The sequence below is a fragment of the Protopterus annectens genome, chromosome 10.part0 (genome assembly GCF_019279795.1).
Source record: "Protopterus annectens isolate FY-2018-M chromosome 10.part0, PAN1.0, whole genome shotgun sequence".
In the NCBI taxonomy this organism is placed as follows: domain Eukaryota; kingdom Metazoa; phylum Chordata; order Ceratodontiformes; family Protopteridae; genus Protopterus; species Protopterus annectens.
The window spans coordinates 1,726,821,192-1,726,847,763 of record NC_056744.1 but is presented as its reverse complement, the minus strand read 5'-3'; the positions used below and the strand labels follow the sequence as shown (position 1 = coordinate 1,726,847,763).

Below are 26,572 nucleotides of genomic sequence, written 5' to 3'. Positions count from 1 at the left end.
TATTACAGTCCCCCATCAGGTTTCATAACTCTTTTATGTTAGCATTTTGTATCTCCTTCAAGAGATATACTTTCTGAATATTTAAATTTGTATTTATTCCAACTCTCTGTGTGTGTATAAAGATTTCACACATTTTTCATACATATAAAGTTTGGGATGGAGGGGGTTGAATGTAGAGCTAATACTATACCTTTTACCTTGATTGTTATTAAACACTTCTCTTTGATGCAACAATGAGAAATTAAGCTTTCTTAAATATAATTACAAGTCAGTCATAGTATTAGTGTAATTAAAACATTTTGTTGGTACAAATGTCATTCCTTTTGCCAGCAAGTTAACTGTATCTGAATTAATATTCATATCAGAATAATTATATACACTAAAATCACCATGTTCATTTTTGGTGATAGAAAGACATGTGTCCACAACTCTGTCCTCATTAAACACACATAATGCTGTTTCACATACATATGTGGAATCAACTGAATCACATCCCAGCTCTGAAACACTGCTTAATGTTTCCAATATTTCTGTTTCACTCTGGCTCCTTGAAAACCCACATCATGAAAGTTTGTTGATGATACAGGCTGATTATAACAATTAGATTTATTTCTGATTCTTTCAGATCGTCTCAGCTGTGGATATTCAGAATTATAGTCAGCCACTGCTTGAGGCTGATGCCCCTCCATTTCTTGATTTGTATAAAAGTTATTATTATCACGAGCCTTACGCCAGTTGTTGTTAATGCCTTTATTCTGTTTCTTTGTATGCTGAGGCCCTGATGGTCTAGGATACGCTAGGCCATTAGCATACTCATTGAGGTCTCTATTAATTTTATGACTTTTCTTTACTTTTAAATTCTCAATATGTCTCCCAGTGCTGTTATATATTCTTAGATGCTCCATTTTAAATTGTTCATATGCATCCTCTTCCATAACAACTCTGTCCAATGCTACTAAATCATTACTAATACGTTCTATCTCTTTTTCATTATGTTTAACAGCTCTAAGAATTAAAACTCAAAATTGTCAAACAGTTTTAAAAGATGGATGTGCAAGGTTGAGTTAGTGATTAAACCTGTCGGATACTTCCATATGCGTAGACCCTTTGGTAGAATGTTCCATTTAATGCATTCTTTAAAATATGCATTTTTTAGCTGTAATTTTTTACATTTAAGCAACTGTGTATCAAAATCATTTAACTTCCCCTCCAAGGTTTACTGTGTTTTAACGAGAATGAAAACTGGGCTTCGAGGCATTCGTTATGTATAGGTACAGTTCCATTAGTATGATGTACAGCTCCTTCTCTTCCATTTGAACACCTTGCTGACACCGAATTTTGAGGCTGTGGTTCATTCTGGATGTTCCGATTTACAAGCAGAGATGGTCCTTGTCCTCGTGAGGCTAAACAAAGTGGTGTATGGTTAAAATTAGTTCCTGAAGCCGTTCCTGCAGCTCCCTCTAGTGGGACGTTTGCATCGGCCGCTTGTGCTTGAACGGGTAAACCCACAGTTTCATATAGCACATCTATTCGTTGGGTAAGCTGCAGCACCAAAGCTGTCAGATTTCCGATACTCTTACCCAAATCATTTTGTCCTTGAGATACTGCTGCCAAAGAAGTGTCCGATACACTACCTGATGCCATAAATTGATGAAATAATGAAAAACAAAAACAGACTGATGAAATACACCAAACACTGTAGGCCAGACTCTTAGCAGCTGAATAAATGCATCCAACACAGTGCACCAAGTTACAAAGAACGCATACGAGCCAAAATGGTTAGCGCTTTCATTTAATCCAATATTAAACTTCTTCAGACATCACATATAATACATCACTTCCTTAAATAAGACCTAAAATCATTCCATTGGTTAAGACAATTCTTTAAAGCAATACTTCCATAAAAAACATTTTCAATGGGAAATTCACCACTACTTATAAAGCCATAGGGTGCCATCTCTACCATCATTATAAGTTAATAGCATATATATTTTTCACACACACACACACACACATATATATATATGTGCACATATTTTATAAAACATAATAAAGTCCAAATACAAATACATATACAAAATATAACTCTATACTTCTTAAAAAAGAAATGCATATATTCTAAAATCTACTATATATTATATTAATTCGTATTATTATACTCTAAAAACTTGCTACTCAATCTTACAGTTTCTTTCTCTCTAGAGCTTTTAACTATACAACCCTATAATGATTCTAGTAACCAATTACAGAGATCTGGCATACTGGTCAAAAATTCAACCCTAATCCTTCTCCCAAAAACTCTTCACTCAAACCTGCAATAGAATTCATCTCTTATTTTATAGATAGTATAGTATTCCTAACCAAGGATTCCCACATCTAATCCCAACCCTGCACAACAGCCATATATCACACGTCCACTTTCACTTTCAAACCAGTTCCCTCATTCCATGTAAAACAACTCAAACCATACGCAACTTCAAATGATGACCTTCCAAGTCAATACCTTAAAATAGCAGCCAATAGCATTGCTTATTTTGCCTCAGTCCTCATAAATATTTCAATCTAGGAATCCCATGTTTCCTTTCTTTGAAAATAATCACACATTATCTATCTACACAAATTAGAAAATTCAACAGACATTACTAACTTTAGACCTAAAGTGATCTTAGGTTCATGGGAGAATAGTAGGCCAATTTCCCCAAATTCAGAATCAAACTGTGTACACCACACCTCCCATAGAACTAACACTGCACTTCTAAACTGTATAGATACTGTTAATAAAGAAAGAGCTAATGACAAACTAGTCTCCCTTTATTTCTATACTTGTCTAAAGCTTTCACCACAATTTGTCACACCAAAATTCTACTTCAAATATCCACATTAAGTCTATCGCAGAGCACCCTTCTATGATTCAAAAGCTACTTGTCCAACAGGTATCAGTCAGTAAAATGGCACTCCGCCCTCTCTCCATACCTCCCAGTCATCACCAGTGTACCACAAGGCTCTATCCTTGGTCTCCTCCTCTTTAACACACCAGCACTCTCCACTGATCCACACAACAGGCTTCCTTAATGCAATACACTGATGACACAACACTCATTTGTGTATCAGATAACTTGGCACATCTCCAAAAAAAATACTCAGAAAATTGTAACACACACTGAAACATGGCTTTGTAACTCACAACTCATGCTCAACCCCCCCCCCCCCAAAAAAAAATACTACTGTTTCCTTCAGGGCTGTCTCATGAAAAACAACATTCAAAATTCTCTCACTTCTAATAGCGAATAATGAAGCAGGATATGGGATCATTGTAGGTAATACTGAATAATAGTAATAATAATAATAATAATAGTAATAGTAATAGTAATAATAATAATAATAATAATAGTAATAATAATAATAATAATATTAATGGTAAAAGTGGATGATGACCTCTAAATTTGCAGATGACTGCAATCTTGGAGAAGTCACGGACTCCTCAAATGATATGGCCATCCTGCCGGGAGGTTTGTCTCAAATAAATAACTGGTGTCAAAATCATGGTCTAAAAGTAAATACTAAAAAATGCATTACTGCATCTTTTGGAAAGTCATCTACACCTGGGAACTACCACACTGACAATACGCCTCTCTAAGATGTGACACAGTTGTTCAAGGTTTGGAACTTATGTGGACGGTAACTTAACCTTTGACCAACGTGCATCTGTTGCTGTAAGAAAGTCCTTCTATATTGCACAGACTGTAAACAAAAAGATTGTGTCTAGATCTAGGGAGGTCATGGATCCCCTTTACCCAGCCTTCATTGGGCCACTTATTGCACATAATGCCCTCTCTGGCATGTATCTGGCCAGACACGTGCAACAACTGAAGCTCCCACAAAGATACCTTACTAAAAGGATACAAGGCCTAAACAACACGTCCTTCGTGGACTGACTGCAGCCTCTGTCACTATACTCGGTATCCTACAGATTCCAAAGATGTGACCTGTGTCTGGTGTACAAGGCATCCTCTGACCTATTACTCATGGATTTACTACACATCACTAAGTCAAATGATATCAGAAATACTTTGCCTAGGCATCTAAACCTCTTCTGCAACATTAATAGAACAGTTTGGAGGGACAGGTATATTTCACAGATGGTATTGCTGCATCCACATAAAACAAAGCTCATGCCTGTCCAATTTCAAGTGCAACTTAGATATATGGATGGGAAACAGAAAATGTTTCCCAGAACTGCCCCATGCACTACTAATGGGCAGATGCAGCTCCTAAATACTTTACCTATCCATGAGCCCACTCAAATTATCTATGGGATGATCCCAGTTATTCTCATTAGGGTTACTGTGTAATTATCAACCATGGGTAAGGCCAGTCTATAACCAAGTGGGATAGATTATTTCAAACACAAAAAGGGAAATTAGCTAGGTAAAATGGCCTGCAAGAGCAGCTACCCTAATACTTACCTTACCAATGAACCTATAATCTTACATTTGAGATGCACATACAAAAATGCATAAAAAAAAATCAACAAAAATTTGCAATGCTTTAGAGATTCAAAAACTTTCTCACCAACACAACTAAAGCTACACTCTCCACTACTTAGCACCTCCCCTCACTAGTATATGGAGCACCCATTCTTACTAAATTCCAGGCAGCATAAAATGTAAAATTTGAGCTATGCTATAATAAAGTGGCTAAATTTGCAGCAAATGCCCCTTTCAGAACCTATTACTGTATAGCACTGAAAGCTTAAATTGGTTATAAATAACCCATCAACTAACATATACAGAGCTTCTTCCCACCTACAACATTAGCCAGCAATCATCTGCTTGTCTAGCACTAAATACCGTTCTGTACAACTATGTTCGTACTCCATCATTATGATTCAGTGAAGAAATCCTTTCTGTCCACAACCCTATCAAATCTGCAGGGCATGAACTATATTTATACCACGTTGCTTAGGCCTGGGACTCCTTACCATCAGATCAATACCCTCCCTTCAGTCCTTCAAAACCATTCAGAAATAGTTCTTAGCCAAAATCTGTCTTCTGTCTTGATTTTTGCACAACCTCAGGATAATGACATTCCTAAATATGAACAAATTCCTAAACATACCTTACACCTCCTTACTTGCCCTTTTCACTCACTTCCTAACTTTATCTAGATGAACATGGACACCTACCCAGTTAGACCTTCCTGGTAGTCAAACTTTAGTAAACAAATATCAAGTTTGATCTTGTCCTTACAAATGTTTCCCCTGCCTACACCCACTAATATAATACAATACAATCTGATATACAAATTAAGATTTCAACAACTAACCAGCCAAAAACCAAGCAAAAAAATTACATCCAGACAAGGAAATCTGTAGAAATAACTGGCCACCCACACCACAAGAAAAATCATCAGACTGAAAAAATATGAAAGCAATATTACTGGTCATTAACTACTTCATACCGCTCCACTATCCCTGATTTTGCCTCATGTTATTACCCTTCTCATTACAAAATGTTTTGGGCGATATTTTACTTTAATGGCTCACCAGATGCGCAGTAGCAAGCACTGACCAAACCCCGCTCACATTGTCTTCAGAGTTACGATTCATTGAATATTCGACCGGACTGTCAGGCAACAATACTAACAATAATAAAGGATTATAATTTATTATAATAACACTATCAGAACAAAGAACATGTTCGCAGGAAACACGTTATACTTTTACATTTGCACATATTATAAAATATAATATAAAAGCAATGAGGCATGGATGCAGAAATAATTATTGACCAAGAAATGTTTCTTTATTATGACCACCACCATCTAACAAAGAAATATCCACACAATATCAGAAATCAACAAGATTCACTGGCAGGACCTTTTGGATGATCAGCTTCCTGGAATTTGCGTATGTGATGCATTAAGTTCACAAATAATTCGTCAAAGTCCTTTCCGTATCTGCTCCTCCACATAAACTCGGTCAAGTAGCTGGGCACCATGTGTGGCTGGGTGCCATTCATGGCCTTAAAGTAACACTTACAGTTGGCTCACATGCCCTCCATGGCATTAGTGTGGGCACTGGTCACTAGCTTCACAAAATGTTCTTAATGATTTACGGACAGGTGCCTGTAATGCATACCAGGTATGACTTCTATTCCCTGGTATGCAGCCCACTAATCAGAAACAATAATACTCCCGGGCAACACATGTTTCTGTATTATGGGCAGTAAGGTGCGAGCATCTCTCCTGTCCACAAATGTTAGGTAACCCATTTTTTAACAGTCAAAGATGCCAAACACCCATCTGTTCTGCTTGGCCAGTTTTCTGCCCCGGTTGTACTTTGCACGTACCAACAGGCACTCATCTATTTGGACTTCCTTTCCAGGACCCCCCAGAAGCATGGGGTCCTGGAGAAGTTTCCATGAGCAGACATCATGTAAAAACTGATACCAGTCCACCATAGATTTCCCTGTGACACCTAGGTGGTCAGCAGCTGTTGAAACAGGTAACGTCTGAAGCCAGCAGTAGACTATTTTCAGGAGGGTTGGCAGAGGCAAATGACTTTTATGGAAAAAGGTTCTTGTTAGCATCCCTCTTCTACGCCTGCAGTACTTGGCTCTACACCTCCAAACAAAGGTTGATTTCTCATGTACAAGTGCAGCCTTGCACCCACACCCGTGGCAGGTTCTCTCCTCTGGCAGGATACTAAAGGACTGCAAGAAGGGAATCACATTCCACATTGAAGAGGTGATTTCCTGCATGAACCTTTCATTGTATTTGGACATTTTGGACAGATTCTCCCGGACAGCAGTAGACTAGAAGTATGACAACTAGAGGGATAGCATGCCATTTTATACAGCAAAGTACTTAAGTATGAGGTGCTAAATGAACTGAACTTAAAATCTGCAACTTACACGTGTTTCTAATGAGTTGCACTTAAATTAAACCTGCTTTTATTGTGTTTCTAAAGGCGAGGTGATCATGGCTCTTTACATGTTTTTATTAATGCATGCTTTTTAAGGCCTGGGAATTGTGAGGTGGTAAATGTTAACGTGTTTTCTTTGTGTGTATATAAAGGTGGCATTGTGAGGTGATTATGGCTTTTACTGGGTATCTGGAGTTAGATTAATGGGTTGTGATATGTTTTGTTTTGTATGCATGTTTGTGTTTAATATTCCATTACTTCGTATTCTATGCATGGCATAACAGTTTTCCATTAATGGGTCCTGTTTGTAAAAAAAGTGTTTCTGTTTAATATTACATTAGTTTGTATTGTATGTATAGCATAGTTTACTGGGTATCCAGACTTAAATTAATGGGTTGTGTTTGTAAAAAAGTGCTTGTGACTAATATTACATTCATTTGTATTCTATGAATGATACTAGGTATCCAGACTTAAATGAATGGGTTGTGTTTGTAAAAAAAGTGTTTGTGTTTAAAATTACATTAGCTTGTATTGTATGCATACAGTTACATTACGGGGTCGTGTTTGTAAAAAAAGTGCAATTTACTGGGTATCCAGAGTTACATTAAGTGGTCAAAAAGTGCTTGTGTTTACCATGACATTGGTTTGTATTGCTTGCACCGGCTAATATGAATGGCATGTCAAGCATGCCTCATTTCATAATCAGGTTCAGTCGTCAATCATCCGTGCCATGCCCACTCCTGCGCGAAACTCCAGGTGAGCCAGTAAAGTAAAATTTCACCATGTTTTGATTTTCTGGTAAATCACTGGAGACTGCAGGCATTACATAATGTCAGACATTAGAGTTTCATACTTCAGTCTGTAATGTCAGACATTAGAGTTTCATACTTTCTTAGTCTTTAGGAAATCCACGTTGATGAAACTCCGCTTCTCCTCCTTTTTTCAGCTTTTCCCTGTTAGGGGTCACCACAGCAGAACAACAGTCCGCAGAATGAGTGGCAGTGGAGTTTTACAGTGTCGAGTTGCCAGTCCGGCAGCCCACTTTCCACTGAAGGCCCCCCACACACACACACACACACACACACATTCACTCCTATGGCCAATTTAGAATGCCCAATCCACCTACAGCATGTCTTTGGGATGTGGGAGAAAATTGGAGCACCCAGAGGAAACACGCAACTGCAGGGAGGACATGCAGACTCCACACAGAAGGCACTCCATTTGTCCTCCTACTAATGTAAATTAGGGTAATATTTAAAAGTTATACATGATTTAGGACTTGTAAAGAGTCTGGTGGTCATTAGTCTAGTATAAACCTATGAATCTACTAGTTATGCACAAATCACGCCACAACAAAGCACTGAATGCATCAGTCATACTTATTTTTTTCCTAAAACATATACTCCAAATTCAAGATTTGACATAAATAATGAAAGAGAATTTAAATAATCTCATACATAGAAACGTACAACTAACCTATAGCATCCTACAGTAGGCTTGCAAGCGTGTACCAGAATGTCTCACTGGAGCCATATTTTTGTGTGAAGTGGACTGTTGTTTTAATTGAGCCAGCAGAAAAACCTACCTAGTATATGAGCAATAAAACATGGCTATAATCACTTTCACATACAGCACCCCTCAACAAAACTAATTCTAAACTTATTGTCACTGTCCACAAAAGGAAAACACAATAACGTTTGTATAAAAAAATTGTTTATGAGCTCCATGATGATCCTCTCCATAGTCTTGCAGACTAAGCTAGTCAGGCTTATGGGGCGATAGTTTCCAGGATCCGTAGAGGCTCCACCTTTGTGGAGTGGGACCACTGTTGCTGTACGCCATTCTGTGTGCACATATCCTGTAGTGAGGCTGAGATTGTATAGCTGTTTTATTTGAGGGATTAGTTCCTCTTGGAGTTCATGTAGGATGCAACCTGGGACGCCATCTGGTCCCATGGAAGCAGTGTTTTTTGCTTTGGAGAGGGCAGCCTTCACCTGAGCATCAGAGATGTTTGGGAGGCAGCCCTCTGCCGGGATAGATACTTGCTCTTTTGGGGGGGAGAAGTTTGCACTGAACCTGTCTGCCAGGATATTGGCGATGTCTGTGGGTTCAGTGTATTTTTTGTCATTTAGAATCAACTCAGAACAAGTCTGGGAATTGCATCCCAGGTTTCTAACATAACTGAAAAAAGCCTTATGATTGTCTTTGGTGTCCTGTGCAATTTTTCTCTCGAAGCTGGCCTTGGAGGATTTTATGAGGGATCATAATTTTTTGCTAGTACTGATCAGAGATGCCTTCCCTATTAGGGATTTTGCTCTATCATATAGTAGCTTCCTCCTTATGTTGTACAGTTTATTTATGGCAGGGGTCCACCAGACTGGACGCCTGCCTTTGGATGATTGGGTCTTGGTTTTGTTTGGGATAGCATGATCCATGCATTCCTGGAGATGTCCGTAGAATGCGTTTATATAGGATTCTGCAGTTTGGGCCGTAGTTTCCACTGGCCCTGGGGCCTTGAAGGATTCCACTTCAGTTTTGAGAATTGAGAAGTTCGCTTTTGAGAAGTTTTTCACTGTGGTTTTCTGGGTTGGGGGTGGGGTCGGGATGTGGACATCCAGTGAAATTAATTTATGGTCTGATCTTACCAATGAGGGATATACTTCTGGTGTGGAGCATAGAGTCCCCATGTTGGTAATGATCAGGTCTAGTATGTTGTCCCCTCTTGTGGGAGTGGTGACTAGTTGTTCCATAGCATTTGAGTTTATAATTTCCAGGAACCTTTGGGCTAAGGTGCTGGGGCTTGAGTAGTGCTCCCAGTCAATGTTTGGGTAGTTGAAGTCGCCCAATATAATGGTGTTCGGAGAGATCTTCATGTTCTCCAATGTTTTCAGGAAAGCTGAGTGGGATTCCTGACTTTGAGAGGGTGGTCTGTAGGATGCTATAAACTGAAAAGCAGTCTTGCCCACTGTTAGTTGCACATGGATGGTCTCCGATACTTCGTGCAATGCCACTAACCTGGAGGTGTGGATATCCTTGATAAATATGGAAACTCCCCTCCTTTTGTGGTTCGGTCTGGGTTTTGGGGCCGAAAAGCATGATATGAGGTATAGCCTGGTAGTGCTGGGGTGCTCTCTGGAACCTTGAACCAGGTTTCTGTCACTGCACAGATATCGATGTTCTCCATACTGAGGAGAGCTTCGAGTGCGTGCATCTTGAGGTTAAGACTTCTGGCGTTTAGCAGCATTACCCTTAGTTTCTTGTTCCTTGTGTGTCTATGGGGTGGGTTTGACTTTTGAGCCTTGCCTAAAAAAGGCACTATGGGGGTGGCAAGAGCCTTTGCCAATATCCGAAAGCCCAGTGGTGACAGGTGCAAGCCGTCCCTAGTGAAGCAACGTGGCTTGTCGAGCATGTCATCCCAGGCTGACAGACACTGGATCCCCTTTAAATGACACCAAAATGTTAGCCAATTGTTAAAATCGATCATTTTGTCTTTGTACTGTGGCATCATTCTAGGTGAGGGTAAGATGCTGCTCAAGGTCAGGGTCATACCAGCCTGGGCTACATGATCAGAGAGCTCCTCTATGTCTCTTTTCATGTAGTCCAGGGAGGTACGTCTCAGGTCATTCACACCAGCATGTACAATGACTGAGTCATATTTGTATTTGCTTTGGAGTGACCTGAGTGCTTGCATTATGTGGCGGATCCTAGCACCCGACAGGCAGCTCACCGTGACCTTCTCTTTATTCAGCCTGGTGAGCGGGGCGTCAGTGTGTCTGACAATAGAGTCACCTATTACAAGAGTATCAGGTGTGTTATTCAGCCTTAAGGGCTGTGGCTGCTTGGCACACTGACTTTGTGGGTTATGTGTTGTGCGTGTTTTGTTTTGAGGTAGCGTTTGCTTGGATGTCTGCTTTGGAGGTCTCTGTTGCTTAGGTAGATTTTTATTTAGAGCCTCCAGTATGTTTTGTGTATTTATGTGTTTGGTTCGCTGATGTGGTGGGACTATGTGATACTGGAATTGTGTTGTGTGAGGTTACCTTCTCCTCCTGACTGGTTACACCAGTTTTGAGATGAGAGAGCTCAGCCTCCAGTTTGGCTAAATAGTTGCATCTCTCACATATATTTGAACCTGTTTGGAGGAGGAGAGGGTTGTCCGTGTACATGAGACAGTTGTAACATTGCCTCAAAATTCCCAGATTCACCAGCTGGACTGGAGAGGAAACCATTGACTGACCTTTGGACATGCCAGAGTAATACAGGGAAACTGAATTTAAGACGGACCGATAGAGGACAGGGTAATCGTAGAACTGATGGCTGGATGTACAGTGGTTTTATACATGTAGAATAGTGTCATTACACCTGTAATTAATGGACACAGGGTCCCTGTATGTAAAACTGATGGTTGGGTGTAGGCTGTCCTTATATATGTAGAACAGTGTCATTACATGTGTGAATAATGGCTACATGGTCCATTAATGTAGCGCTGATGGCTGGGTGTAGGGTGTCCTTATACATGTAGAATAGTGTCATTACAGTTGTAATTAATGGATACAGGGTCTCTCTATGTAGAACTGATGTCTGGCTGTAGGGTGTCCTTATACAAATAGAATACTGTCATTACAGCTATAATTAATGGATACAGATCCCTGTATGTAGAACTGATGCAGGGTTTCTTTACACATGTAGAATGGGGTTATTACAACTGTAATTAACAAATACAGGATCCCTGTATGTAGAACTGATAGTCCAGTGGACTCTGCCCTTATACATGTAAAACAGTGTCATTACACCTGTAATTAATGGATACATGGTCCCTATGTGTAGAACTGATGGCTGGATGTACAGTGTCCTTATACATGTAGAATAGTGTCATTACACCTGTAATTAAGGGTACAGCATCCCTGTATGTAGGACTGATGGTTAGGTCTAGGGTATCTTTATACATGTAGAGTGGCGTCATTACACATGTAATTAATGGATACAGGGTCCCAGTATGTAGAACTGATGGCTGGGTGTAGGGTGTCCTTATACATGCGGAATAGTGTCATTACACCTCTAATTTATTGGATACAGGGTCCCTTAATGCAGAACTGATGGTTGGGTGTAGGGTGTTCTTATATAAGTAGAACAGTGTTATTACAAGTGTAACTAGTGGATACTGGGTCCTTGAATGTGGAGCTTATGGCTGGGTGTAGCATGCCCTTATCCATGTGGAATAGTGTCATTACACCTGTAATTAATGCATACAGGGTCCCTGTATGTAGAACAGATGGCTGGGTATAGGGAGTCCTTATATATGTAGAGTGGTATCATTACACATGTAATTAATGGATACAGGGTCCCGGTATGTAGAACTGATGGTGGGTGTAGGGTGACCTTATACATGTAGAATAGTGTCATTACACCTGTAATTAATGGATTCAGGGTCCATGTGTGTAGAATTGATGGCTTAATGTATGCAGTCTGTATACATGTAGAACAGTGTCATTACACTTGTAATTAATGGATAGAGGGTCCCTGTATGTAGAACAGATGGCTGGGTGCAGCATGCCCTTATCCATGTGGAATAGTGTCATTACACCTGTAATTAATGTATACAGGGTCCCTGTATGTAGAACAAATGGCTGGGTATAGGGTGTCCTTATACATGTAGAATACTGTCATTACACCTGTAATTAATGGATACATGATCCCTGTACATAGAACTGATGGCTGGTGTAGAGTGTCCTTATATGTAAACAATAGTGTCATTACACCTGTAATTAATGGAATCAGGGTCCATGTATGTAGAATTGATGGCTTAATGTAGGGAGTCTGTATACATGTAGAACAGTGTCATTACACCTGTAATTAATGGATAGAGGGTCCCTGTATGTAGAACTGATGACTGGGTATAGGGTGTCCTTACAGATGTAGAATAGTGTCATTACACCTGTAATTAATGGATACAGGGTCCATGTATGTAGAATTGATGGCTGGGTGTAGGGTGTCCTTATACATGTAGAATAGTCTCATTACACCTGTAATTAAGGGTACAGAGTTCCTGTATTTAGAACTGATGGTTAGGTGTAGGGTGTCATAGATCATATTCAGAGTGTAAGCACTAAAGTAACACAGGACGCACCCAGAAAAGGTGCCCTAGGCAGCCATATACCTCCTCCATCTTGCACTAATGGGAAACACCAACGTATATACACAATGCCATCTCTCAGAACTGTGATTTATGCCCTCATGCACTGCAAGGCCTCTGCCAACCTTAACCACAGAAATCTGACCCATGTGGTCCATCACATGTATTAATGAAAACTCCTCCAAAGCGAAGTTGCTGTTAACTAACATTTCATTATGGATGAATCATTATATACAGGTTTGCCTGTATCTCAGTACTAAACCCTTAAGTCAAGATTTCATATAGTTTCATACCTCTCAACTTCTTAGCACAAGAAATCTGGACAAAGTCAAAAATAATAGGGGAAGGGGGGGACAAAGGCCCCAAAACAGGGACATATTTTAATTATTGCTCTTATAAACTTATAAAGTTGCTAGAACAACAGGTTTTATATTAGCATGCATTTTCTGAAGAATATGAAGTCTGAAACTCAGTATTTAAGGACATTCTGCAAAAATAAGGACAGTTGCGAGGTATGGATAGTTTTAACTTTTCTATACATACAAGCAACAGTACTTCTGTGCCAGCCCACAGCCTATATTTTTATATGCCACACAACAATTGTTGCACAAGAGCTTCATAAATTAACATGCCAAATTTATTCCCAAATCCCAAACATGAACACATTATATAGTTGCCTGACTGTCCTTAGTTCAGCCAAATGAATAAAAAAAACTGTATCTTTATAATGAATTAGTCATTATGTAGTATCACTAAAGCACACTAATGTTTTGCATAGTGTATAATAACATTACTCGATACACAGATAAAAACATTCATCTTCAATTCCCTCTGTCACTTGTCCCCTGAATAATGTAATTACATTATAATGCAAAACTTGTTGCATCTTACCACAAGAACTATCCAAAGCAATACTAAGCTTTTTTATACTGGGCCACCTGGAATGGAATCAAATGCAAACTGACTCTTAAGAGACGAACACTGACTTGTGCACTTGTTGATGAATGTGTATGCATTTTTTTCAAAGGCTCACATGAGGGCAAATCTTATGTGCTTTTATTGTTCCAGTATATCCAAGTTATGTGTTGATGGGATTTGTTCTGCTGTTCTTACAGTAAGAAGAATAGAGTGTCTTTTCTGTGAAAGAAGTTAAGTTAAGGTGATCTCGTAATACTCACGGTTATGTAACAGCAACTAATTAAAGCTGTTTTTCCTTTTAAATAAAAGCATAACTATCAGATAAAAGCATACCTATAGGCTATCCAGATTTTTGCTTATCTGTCTTGATTTTCACATTTACCATGCCCTTCTCACACATTTGATTTTTTCCTGTTAAATAAATTAAAAATTAATTATACCAGATATCAGAGTTTCACGTGTATTTTTGCTTATAAAGTGCAAGTTGCTGCAAAACCCAATGTTTTGTTTCAAATCTCATAGGAAATCAAAAACAGACTTTAGTTCCCACTGGGAACTAAAAGGAGACTGGATAGTTGATTTACAGGATATTCCAAGTAAGCTGACACCGTGGGTGGGAATAAATATGACGTAGTTAAAGTGGGTGTTGTTTTTGTCAGCTTAAACGCAGACCCAAATTTTCAACACTGGGATTGTCCCTTCAATGTTGCAGTTATTCAATTCTCTTGCATCTATACTGATTCTGTGCTGTGGACACCGGTTCTACAGGGCCTACACTGACAGAGTTTGAAGTAATGCAACAAAGCCTTTTTTTCTAAATTTAGACAGGATATTCCCAGCAAAAAGACCTGAGCAAACTGAATGCTGATGCATGCACTTTAAAGATCTCAGGGTCTGAAGCTGGAGCACATAAAACAGAAAACGGACAAATATAAATAGAAAGAAGAGATGCAGAAGCTGTATGGTGTACATATGAGAACAGAACAGTGCTGTGGGGAGCACAGAAAGAGACTGGAGCTGTTTTGCCAGGAGGATGAGGCCTTTATTTGTGTCCTTTGTGTTCCTAGACATTCCAGACACAGTTTTCTCTTCCTGCATGAGGCACTCAGTGTGTATAAGGTAAGGGACACTTCATGATGTAACAGGTTCACTGATTGGGACATGGGCTGGAATTGTAACCTTTCTTCCTGTTTTTCAGGCTGAGAAGTGTATGTTTCATACTTATTTATTTTTTTGTAAATGAGTAGTGAATGCTTCTATAAAGTTCTGTATTTTCAGACAGGGTCTTGGAGTTTAGAGAGTGGGCTATTAACTTCTGTAGATTGTGTTTTCAGGTGCTGAAGAAAAATGCTTGGTCTGAGTATAGTAGCTGTTACCATTGCAGATGTAAGTTTTAGACTTCATATCCTTCAGAAAATGCATACTAACACACATCCTGTTATTCTAACAACTGTCTAAGTTAAAAAGAGCAATATTTAAAATCCATCCCTATTTTGGCCATTCTATCCCCATTATTTCTGAGTTTGTCCAGATTTCTTGCACTAAGAAGTATGCCTACCTGTCAACTATTCAGAATTTTTCAGAATATCCTGGTTTTTGCCTGATATTTTTGACCTATTCCACAACATTTTCGGTTTTCTCACAAAGCACTAAGGATTGAAAGTACTAAATAATGTCATACTTTTGAGCTTCAGACTTCATTTCTTTCAGAAAATGCATGCTAAGACCACTGCTGGTATTCTAGCAACTTTCTAAGTCTATAAGAACAGTATTTAAATTCTGTCCTTATTTTTGGGTTTTTGCCTCCCCCCCCCCCATTATTTTAGGCTTTGTCCAGATTTCTTATGCTAAGACGTTGAGAGGTATGGAGGTATGGTGTGTAATGTCCTAGTTAGGGGGAGAGCAGGTTAGACAATTAATTTGATCAGGCTTGACCCTGTAACTTGGTTACAAGAGACAAGACCCCGAATCCTCTACACCAACTACCAGACTGCTGATGGAATTGTGAGTATGTCAGTACATTTTCATGGAATTATGAGCTTCAAGAAAATAAAGTTTACTGTTGCTCATGCTGTCTGTTTTCAGTGTGTAACTGTTTTATTTATCAAGTGGCAGTCACTTTTTGTGTTGCAGAATATGAAAGCAGTGTTAGCAGCATAATTGCCTTTGGTGCAGAAGGCTGTAGATTCCACTCCCACACCACGTAGATGGGGTGCTGATATTGCACTGCCCATTTTATTGCTTATTATTTGGTGCATTTTAAGGAGGGATAGGGGTTCTACACTCCCGAGTATATCCTCCTTTGATTGAGATTCCTAATAACTATAAAGTTGTTGCCAGTTTATCAGTCATTCCCTATTGCAATATTACCAGCTTACCTGTTTTTTAATATAATATAGGCAATTAATTCTTCAAGGGTAGCAGGCACTGAATATGTAGATGAAACATTGAAATGTAAAGCTGTTTGCCAGTAGCAACCTCTTCATTAGCTACAGAACTCTTTAATGTGGAATTATTTGGATGACTTTTGTTTCTGCAGAGATTGTGCTTATTGAGTGATATTGGTAGATTATAATGGCAGAAGTCTGAGTGGCCCTTTATAGTTGAAATTTTCTGATGTGGGCAGGTTTGTCATTATTGGTTCATACATACTTTGTTTCATTGCTTATTAAAATAATATTTAAAACTAAACATTTAAAACACATTTCTGATAAGTGGTGCTGTATTATACAAGGAATGTAATTTAACACAAGCAGGAAGATGAATCAAATACATGTATGCGTGGCCCTAAAAATGTGTGCAAGGAGTTTATGGTTTGAAAACTTGTGCCCAGTGTCGTAAGATAATCTTTCTATATTGCACGGCTTATGAACAAATGGATTGTGACTAGATCTAGAGATGTTATTGTCCCTCTTTATGAAGCCCTCATTAGGTCAATCATTTTGTATAATGCCCACTTTGACATGTATCTGTCTAAACACATGCAACAACTGGAATGCCCATAGAAATACCTTACTAAAAAGATACAAGACCTAAACAATAGGTCTTTCATTGACCATGTCAAAGCCTTATCACTATACTCAGTATCCTACAGAGTGCTAAGAGGTGACCTGGGGCTGGTATACACTCTGATCCAATACTGATGGACCTACTGAACATCAGCAAGTCAAATTGCATCAGAAGTACTCAGTCCAGGTATCTAAACAGAATGATGTGGAGAATTGGATATATATCAAAGAGGATACCACTGTTCCAGAACAGACTCTCCATTCAAGTAAAAGAAAGATCATCTCTGCCCATATTCAAATGCAACTTGGATCTAAGGATGGGTAATAGAAAATGCATCCCAGGATTGTCCCTCGTGCCACTAATGGATAGAGGCAGCTCCTAAATGATGCATCCCTTAAATGGGTCCCCTCAAACTGTCAATGGTATGATCAGTTATTCTCATTTTGGCTAATACACAATTTTCATCCATGAGATGGGGAAGACCAATCAGGAAATGCTAATTCAAGCACCAAAAGGGAAATTGGCTAAGCTTAAAATGTCCTCCAAGTGAACTATGTTGAGGTAGCAAATAGTTTAAAAAAATGCCCCTTTTAGATCCCTAAATGCCCCTCTCACCCTCCACTCCTCCAACCTTCAACAGCTTCCAGCACATCTGCTGTCCATCCTTTGAATATTAAGTGAATCAGGGAGGAAGGCACACAAAGCACAGAGCCTAATTCCATGCTGTGCTCTTCTGTTTCCTACCCTCTGAATTTACAGTAACACACCAACTCCTCCAGTCTGAACTCTTGCCTGCTAGTATAAAATTCAGATCATGCCCGCTTCTCATCTTGTTCTTTGCTTACGAGGTTGAGGCAGGCTGATTGGATTTTTAATTTTGTATCTTGTGGCTTTTGTAAGTCAGTGATGGGCAGCCTGAAGACTGAAACTTCTCTTCTGATTGAGCAAAAGCAGCAAAGTGCTCATTTTTGAATTTCACTGCTGGTTCTCCCTGGCAAGTCAACTTGATTTCGAGTTTTTGCTGTGTGTGTTTTTGTTATGCACTAAAGGTAATCAGCCAATCTATGTTTCTCAACTGTCCAAATTTCCCAGTAGAGTCCAGTTTTCACCCAGTTGCTCCCTTCCTTATGTCTATGTTTACAAAGCAAAAGAAACTCCAGGCTGCCACCACATCTGAGCAACTACCTTTGATAAAGAACTGGTAAGCACTTTCACAGTGTACAATAATGCTTCATCAGACCACAGTAAAAGTAACAAAGCAGGCAAATTTTTAAATACAAAGCAATCCAATCAAATACAGACATTAAAAAATCACATCACAATTAAAAAGCATCTAGGCAGTGATTATGCCACCTCAATATGCACCAATAAATACACCTTAAACTGACAAGCCTGCAACTCACTGTTGTAATGGGCATGAAACAGGTTTTAAAGATACCCTGTCATTCATTCCCAGACAATGAATGTAATAAACTTAGCATTAAAGAAGAAAATGTATTTAAAGCCAAATGGACCTCACACACACAGTTAAAAAAAAAGTTTATAAATCTTGTTCAGTTAAAAGTTTCCTCAGATATGTAAATAAAGAATGCCGGGACAAAAACAGATGTTAAAAACATGCAGCATCTTAGTTGCACATGTGGCTGTAGTGTACAGTATCACATCGAAGTCCCCAGAGTGAGCGAAAAGAAAGGGTTCCCTAGAGTTGGAGACAGACTGCTTCTGTAAATAAATACAGAAAATTACAGTCATGGTGGCAGCAGCATACTTGCTAAACTGTTTTTCTTAACAGAAATTGTACTTGCTAAAAAGAAGATGCCAAGCATAAATTAAAAAAAAAGAAGTCATCAAGAGTAATTGTAAGTAAACTTTGGAACACTGGACAGTTTATTAGTTTTATAGTATAGCTTGACAGCAGGGATGGTAACTGAGAACTGTGTCATCCAGTCATGTCAGGGACAGTGTTTGACTCACTGTTCAAAGTATGTTTGGATATGATGCTGTCATATACACCATCGGTCTTCCTCCCAGCACAACCGAAATACTCAGTTGTTTGTTCTGTTTAAAATAATTCCATGACAGATAGACTTTCTATAAAACAGACTTATTAGCTAAGCTGTTACACAGGCACAAATGAGTTAAATAACTACCTTTGCGTACAAAATTTGTGCTCGAATGTTATGTCTTTATCATGTCTGTTAAGTTCTCATTCTGTTAACCATATCCATATGTATCTGAAGCTTTTCTCCCCAGGCCTCCACTGAAAATGCGTACCTCAAGACCCAGTCAGACTTCCCACTAAACAAATGCCAAATGAATAAGTTTCAAAATCACTGAAACACGTTCTATGTTGACTGCTGAATTGTTGTATAGCAAAAGAAAGGAATGCACAGCTTTCATAACATGTCATATGCAGATTGCCTCAAATGCCCTATCACTAAACTTGGTCCCCTGCAGAATGTTGATGGGTTATCTAGGTCTGTCATACTAATAGATCCCCAGATCCTGCTCCGATGGACCACCTTCACATTTACAAAAGAAATACTATCAGAACTACCAGCTGTAAAGACAAACCTTTTGCTTGCAGCATAAACTGAATATATAGAAGGTACAGGTATGTGTCTCAGAGAATACCCCTTCTCTGAAACAGGCTGCTGATCCATGTGAATTATAGTTTTTCCTTGATCCTAGTTGAGCATAATGTGCACCTGTGGATGGGGAGATAGTTGTAGACATACTTTAGTACATCTGTTTGAAAGAAACTGTGTTATAAACATGTCATTACCATCTTTACCTCTGGGGTAGAGATTTTAGTCCTTGATTCTACTAATGGTGGAGATATTGGTATTGTGCAGAAACCAGACTTCCTGGATGATTGGGTGTGTAATGGCACAGCTACCAAACTGGAGATCTCCCACCCCCAACAGAGTATAAGACTAGGAATGAAATAGTATATCATATCCCATGTTACTGAGGACCAGATGCAGCATATGTCAACAGCTTAATGCCTGACAGGGAACAATAAATGAATTCTGCCATGGCTATTAGAGGTACTCCACTGTCTGCCCCAGACATCAGACCTGCTGAAGAACAATGGCCCATACCATTAACCAACTAGGTGAGTTGTTGCTCTCTGGGCTGGCATGTATCCTTGGCACATGTACCTGGAACAGAGGGACACAAATAACACTGATACCTAAATACATTTATAGTTTATTTACATTTCAAAACTAATGTGGTAGATAAAGGGGCTTTCTAAGTATGGGCAAGAGTGTCCTGCAGACCTGCCACCTCCTACACTTGAGCAGTTGGCCACAAGCGCTACTGATACTTTTACACTCGTGTTGCAAGTTCTGCAAAATACCACCCAAAAAAAATGTGTGTGTGTATATGTGTGTATATACACACACATATGTATGTAGATATATGGGTCCCCTTCATATGGTCGACATTTCAGAATGTCGAAGACCATATGGCCGAGACCATATGATCGATATTCGAAATGTTGACCATGCAGAACCGTCATCTCCATACAGTGCGGAATGGAAAGTTTCCATGTTCCGCACTGGAGTGCAATCTCGGAGTTGGTATATTTAAGTTCCGAGGGTGGGGGCAGGGCAGTGAGAAGGTAAGTTATTGTTGTGTTTTTTTTATTGCAAGGTTGACATTTCGCATTCCAAAATGTCGACGATGTAAAGTAGACCCATATATATGTGTGCGTGTGTGTGTGTGTGTGTGTGTGTGTGTAAAATATAGATATATCTATATATATATATATATATATATATATATATATATATATATATATATATATATATATTTTATATATATATATATATATATATATATATATATATATATATATATAGATATATATAATATAGATATATATAATATATATATATATATATATATATATATATAAAATATAGATATATATAATATAGATATATATATACATATATTATATATATATAAATGTGTGTAATATATATATATATATATATTTATATATATATATATATATATATATATATATATATATATATAAATGTGTGTGTACATGTATATATACACACACATATATATGTATATGTGTGTGTGTATGTATATATATATATATATATATATATATATATATATATATATATATATATATATAAAATCTCACTTCCCCTACTAAACCATGTTGGAGGTCATTTAGAGGTAATCTTGTTGCTTCAATTTGCCTTCATACATCATGCGTGTACAGAAATGATGCCCACATTCTGCATACTTCTAACGTCCCATTAAGAAGAATAAAATGTATAACAGCCACCACAACATATCATCAACTAACCATATCATCAATCCATTTCCCTTCTTTCCAAATCCTATGCCCAGTGACTAATCTTTACCAATATGTGAATAGTTTTAGTAGGATCTTCAGCCATATACATAGTCATTTGACACTGCTAAAGTCCCACTTCCATACTTTTAGGATAGACCTGAGGATAGCCATACATAATTGTCTCTGAACCTGATTTATGCCCCACCTCTTAACTACAATATTAATATTTTTCTGCGCTACCAAATTCCTTACCTCACCTCCATTATTTTGAATTTCTAAGTACTAATCACATGATCTATTACCTATTTGGCAAGGTAGTAATGCACGCCTTCAAGTTGTCATTGTTCGACATCTATTGATGCGCAAGTATATTTGATACTGTAACAGTTTTATTTCATGTGAATGTAATCTAATTAGCAAATGTATGGAAAAAATAAAAAATACAAAGAAAAAACTAGCTCAAAAAACAGAAAGCCAAACAGGGCAGCTAAATTCCCCACTGAAGTAGCAGAATGCTTATTCAAGCCAAAAAATCGATCCAGAAAGAGTCCAAGTGCAAACCACAGCTTTATCAAATCCACATAAAACACAGCTTTATCAAATCCACATAAAACAGGCTTATAAATGCCTTAGGGCAGATAGCCTAGTGTAAACCTATGAACCTATAAGCACTTTCGTCCCAGAACACTAGAACTTTAACAGATACAATAACATTGTAAAGTCCCCCTTATAAAGACATGTGGAAGGCATATTCATGATCATGAAATGAAAGAAGACACACCCCCATAAAGACATAGATTCATAGGTAGGTACTAGGCTATCGGCCCAAGGGCCTATGTAAGCCTAGCCAACAAGGTTCCCTGGCTGACTCCACCGAAGAAAGTTATTTTCCTGTACCACTGTCGAGCAGAGACAGTTGTATGAACTAAATATGCTATATAAAATAGTTTGTTCACTATTAAAAAAGAATATACATATAACAATGTATAAATTACAGTGTTAAAAAATGTTTATCAAAAAAGTAATTCTGACAGTGAAGGTAGGGTGGGGCATATGAAATTGCTAGTTAAATAACATCAGTAATATTTTGTATGGCGTGGGAAGGATGCAGACACTTGATGTAGGTCGAACAGCTCATATCTTCTGACAACTAGCACATAATTTGTGTGTGGTTACCTGATGGGAAAATGATCACAAGTGTTTAATAGTTGCACTGACAACTGCTTCTGGCAACCAGAGCTCTGTTTCACCAACCACTTATTTGAGCATAAGTTTTAATTTGGCATATGATGCTATAGTGTAGAAGATAGCATAAATAGTTGGAGATATTGTGTTTTACACCTTTTTTTTTACAACAGGATCAAAACTAGGAGAAAATGCATTCCAAATGTGGAGGATATTACAATGTGTGGGTGCCCTTTTCCTTTAAACAATTTCATTGTGGGTGTCCCACCAGCAGGGTTTATTACATTTCTCCTTAATATTTGGTGCAGATAGGGCCTGCTTTATCAATACAGCTAGTATGAGTCAGAGGCATAGGCAGCAGTTTTAGCAATGGAATCTGTTGGTGGAGGATTACTGCAGAAGTAAAGTCAGGTGCCTGATAGTTACAGGGGAAGTACCACCAGTTTTAAAGGAAAAGGTCAGTAATCTAACAAGGTGAGATGGGTATATGGAAATGTGCATGGAGGTGTCATATTTGTAAGGACTAGATCAAGGACATTGGAGCCCCTTGTAGGATAGTTAACTACTTGTACAAGCAGGTTAACATGTATAATATCATGAAAGATTTGGGCATGCCGACCACTGGCAGTGTAGGTGTGCCAGTTTATTGATGAATGGTTTAAGTACCCCTAGGAGAAAAGTGTTTGGTTTAATGGGGATTTCATGTAATGTGTCAAATCGCTAAGATCCTCAGAAGGGAAATAAAGGATGTTCTGTAACTAGCCATGATGTGGTAGTTTTTCTTGTTTATGGTGATTTAGACATCTTAACTCATTAAGTACGGTGTCCCAAGGAATGTGTCATTAGGAGACTATATCTTTATGGATACTCTTCAGCCACTGCCAGTAAGGCTGAATACATGATAGGCACTATGCCCAGAAATAGGCACTCTATATCCATTAAATAAACTGTGCCTAAAAAGGCACTATGGGCTGCAATGGCCTTTTCCATAATGTGTAAACCTTGTTAAGAGAGAGGTTGCAAGCCATTTCTGGCAAAGCAGAAATGCTTGTCAGATACAGAGGAAATTGATGTTCTACAAGTGCTGAAGTCCCATGCACCTGACAACCCACAGTCAGCCAAGGACTCAAGCACCTTGTAGCTCAGGTAGGGTGCTGCTTGTGTTCAAACTCAAATGTGAGTTCAGGCAAACAACTTCCACAGCTTATCTAAGCACATTTGAGTTTGAGTGAGGGAAGAGCACTTACCAGACTTTCATAATGCCGAGATGAACGACCTCTCGGAACACTGACTGGAACCCCCAGGTAAGGCAACACTTGGCCACCATGTTGAACTTTGCCCCATACCCCCCAGTAGTGCAGTCTCAGATTTGGTATATTTAGTTAGGGGTGGTGTGGAGTGCATAGCCCCCCACATGGGTGGGTTTAATTTGCTTTGGTTTTAATTTTGTAGTATGGCCAAGTGGTTAATTACCCGGAGTTGCCAGTCGTGTTCTGTGAGGTCGTTGAAATGTGTTTTTTGGTTTAAGTCGTCTCAGCATTATGAAAATTGGTTAAGTGGTATTTCAATTATCTAAAGTAGGCCCATATATGTGTATGTATTCTAATATACAATACATTACATATAAACACTGTTGGTCACATTTTATTGTATCCTAACAGAATTAGGATTACATCTGAAAACTATAATAGATAATGGAGGAAAGGTTCCCTGTATAAAATTATATTTGGTAAACACAAACTAATATTTGCTGTCTTTAATTCCTCCTAGGCCGAATGGGAACATACATTTAAATATTTGCAAAGAAAATATAGAATTTCAAAACTAAACTAAGATTTAATATACAATATATTTTGGCTTCCAGTTTAAAATTATAATACATGGCATATAATCTATTTTAATCTAATTATATAAATATATTTAAAAATATGAAATTATACTTATCCACATTAAAAGATGGCCTTTGACCATGTTCCCACTTTGTCTTAATGTAGGCTGAATATGCACAGTAAATGATGCACTATGGTATAACTGTATCCAGAACATTAAAGTTAACAGATGAAAAAATAGAAGATTTTGATTTTTTTTTTTTTTTTACAACTGAACATTGCATACAATAGGTGAGAGATTATTATGGAAGCAACACAAACATTCACAGAACAGAAGGAATATTCAGTGCTCTATACCACCTCAATTAATTCTGTGTGATTTGCAGTTCAAGTTAATATCAGCCTTGGGAAAAATGACAGAATACAAGACTGTAAATTAACTTTCTGAATGCAAAGAAATCAGTAACTCAAAATACTGACAGTATTAGTAGTTTCAGTAACAAAGTACAACAGTAGTGTGCTGTAGTGTCAGGACACTGCTGTAATCAAAGGTCTCTAAATGCATATCTGTCTTTATATGGAAAGTTGCTCAAAAATTACTGTTCATTGAGCTTCGCAAAGGGTAAATTCAAGGTCCAAAGAAGGCATTGTACAATGCAATATAAATCTCTGATATCAAAAATGCTGCCTGTGTTAAAGATGAGCCTACAGGCTCTGCATCACAAGACACCCAGTTTACGTTGCAACAACACTTCAACACTAGTTAACCAGGAAATGTGAAGACATACATCAATAACTGCCCTTGTTAAAATTGTCGCCAAACAAGGTAGGAAGTGTAGTGAATGACTTGCAACCACAGTTCAATGCCACAGTGAACAAGACATGTAAAACATTTTCTGAACCATTTGCTGTACTTCCTACCTTGTTTTGTTACTGTGTGTGTGTGTGTGTGTGTGTGTGTGTGTGTGTGTGTGTGTGTGTGTGTGTGTGTGTGTGTGTGTGTGTGTGTGTGTGTGTGTGTGTGTGCGCGTGTGTGTGTGTGCGCGTGTGTGTGTGTGCGCGTGTGTGTGTATGCGTGTGCACGCTCCCTTCTTAAAGTTAGTAAAAACACTCAAAAGCTTGCAGGAATGTAAGTAAATAGTGTCACAATTCTTTAAGCACACTGGACAACTAGTCCACTGACAAACAAAATGGAAGATAGAAAAACAGATCAGAAAAAAAAGCAATTTTATCACTTCGGTTATAACCGCATTGATGGCATTGATTTATCAAACCGAAACTGTGCTACCGCGTCATCGCATTTTGATTTTGTATAGAAGTTTTTCCTAGATACTTATGACCAGTTATACCCGATAATAACCAGTGCAAGAGCTGATTGAAGTGTAAAAGGGAGAAGTAATTGCAAGGTGTCTGAAGTATTGCAAGTGAAAAAAATGTTTTCTTATACAGGTTTGCGAAATGAATCCATTTCAGCTGGGCAGTTTACAACAATTTCTTCAAGTTTATCTTTCGGGAGTTAGCTTTTCACTGCACATGCTATTTATCAGCTATGGTTATACCTCGATAAAAGGTTTCTTGGACAAGACCAATTCGGCTTTGTTAAGGGCAGATCTTGCCTCTTAAACCTAGTTGATTTCTTTGAAACAGTTACCATAGCCATAGATGAGGGCAAGGTAGTCCACACAGCCTACCTGGACCTCGCAAAAGCCTTTGACACAATACCCCACTCCGGCATCATAAATAAGCTTACCAGCTTAAATATCAACCCCTATATCACAAGATGGGTTGCAAACTGGCTCAGAGATAGAACCCACATGGTCAGAATCGCAGGTGCCATGTCCAAATCCAAACCAGTTACAAGTGGCATCCCACAGGGCTCAGTTCTGGGACCTCTCTTGTTCGGTATATACTTCTCTGAGGTTCAGGCTAACACGGGGGGATTATGGCTGACAAAGTTCGCAGATGACTGCAAACTGGGGGCCATAATCGAATCTCCAACTGACACAAGCATCCTCCAAAAGGGTCTCACAGAGACGGATGCTTGGTGCCAGAGCCACGGCCTCAAGCTAAATGCTAAAAAGTGCATAGTCATCCCCTTTGGGAAAAACAAGGTGCCCACAAATTACCACATAGGTGGTAATCCATTAAGTACGGAAGAAGTAATTAGAGATTTGGGGACCAACGTAGATAGTAATCTCTCCTTTGATAACCAAAGTGATTAGAAAGACCTTCTATATAGCCCACCT

At 38.5% G+C, this 26,572-nt stretch overlaps 1 protein-coding gene and 1 long non-coding RNA gene across 3 annotated transcripts in view; one reads left to right on the top strand and one right to left on the bottom strand.

Annotated features, from left to right (window-relative positions):
• LOC122813963 (zinc finger protein 665-like) overlaps positions 1-26,572 on the top strand; it is a 275,262-nt gene that overhangs the window by 113,058 nt on the left and 135,632 nt on the right. Inside the window, exon 1 of one of the 2 annotated variants that reach the window (XM_044086515.1) lies at positions 14,641-15,092. The exons of the other annotated variant lie outside the window; for it this stretch is intronic. Coding sequence (XP_043942450.1) covers positions 14,922-15,092 — 171 coding nt within the window. The 5' untranslated portion in view covers positions 14,641-14,921. Of the gene's footprint in view, positions 1-14,640; positions 15,093-26,572 lie in introns of those variants that run through there. 2 annotated transcript variants of the gene reach the window in all.
• Positions 1-26,572, bottom strand: part of LOC122813968 — a 67,173-nt gene that overhangs the window by 39,006 nt on the left and 1,595 nt on the right. The window lies entirely within an intron of this gene.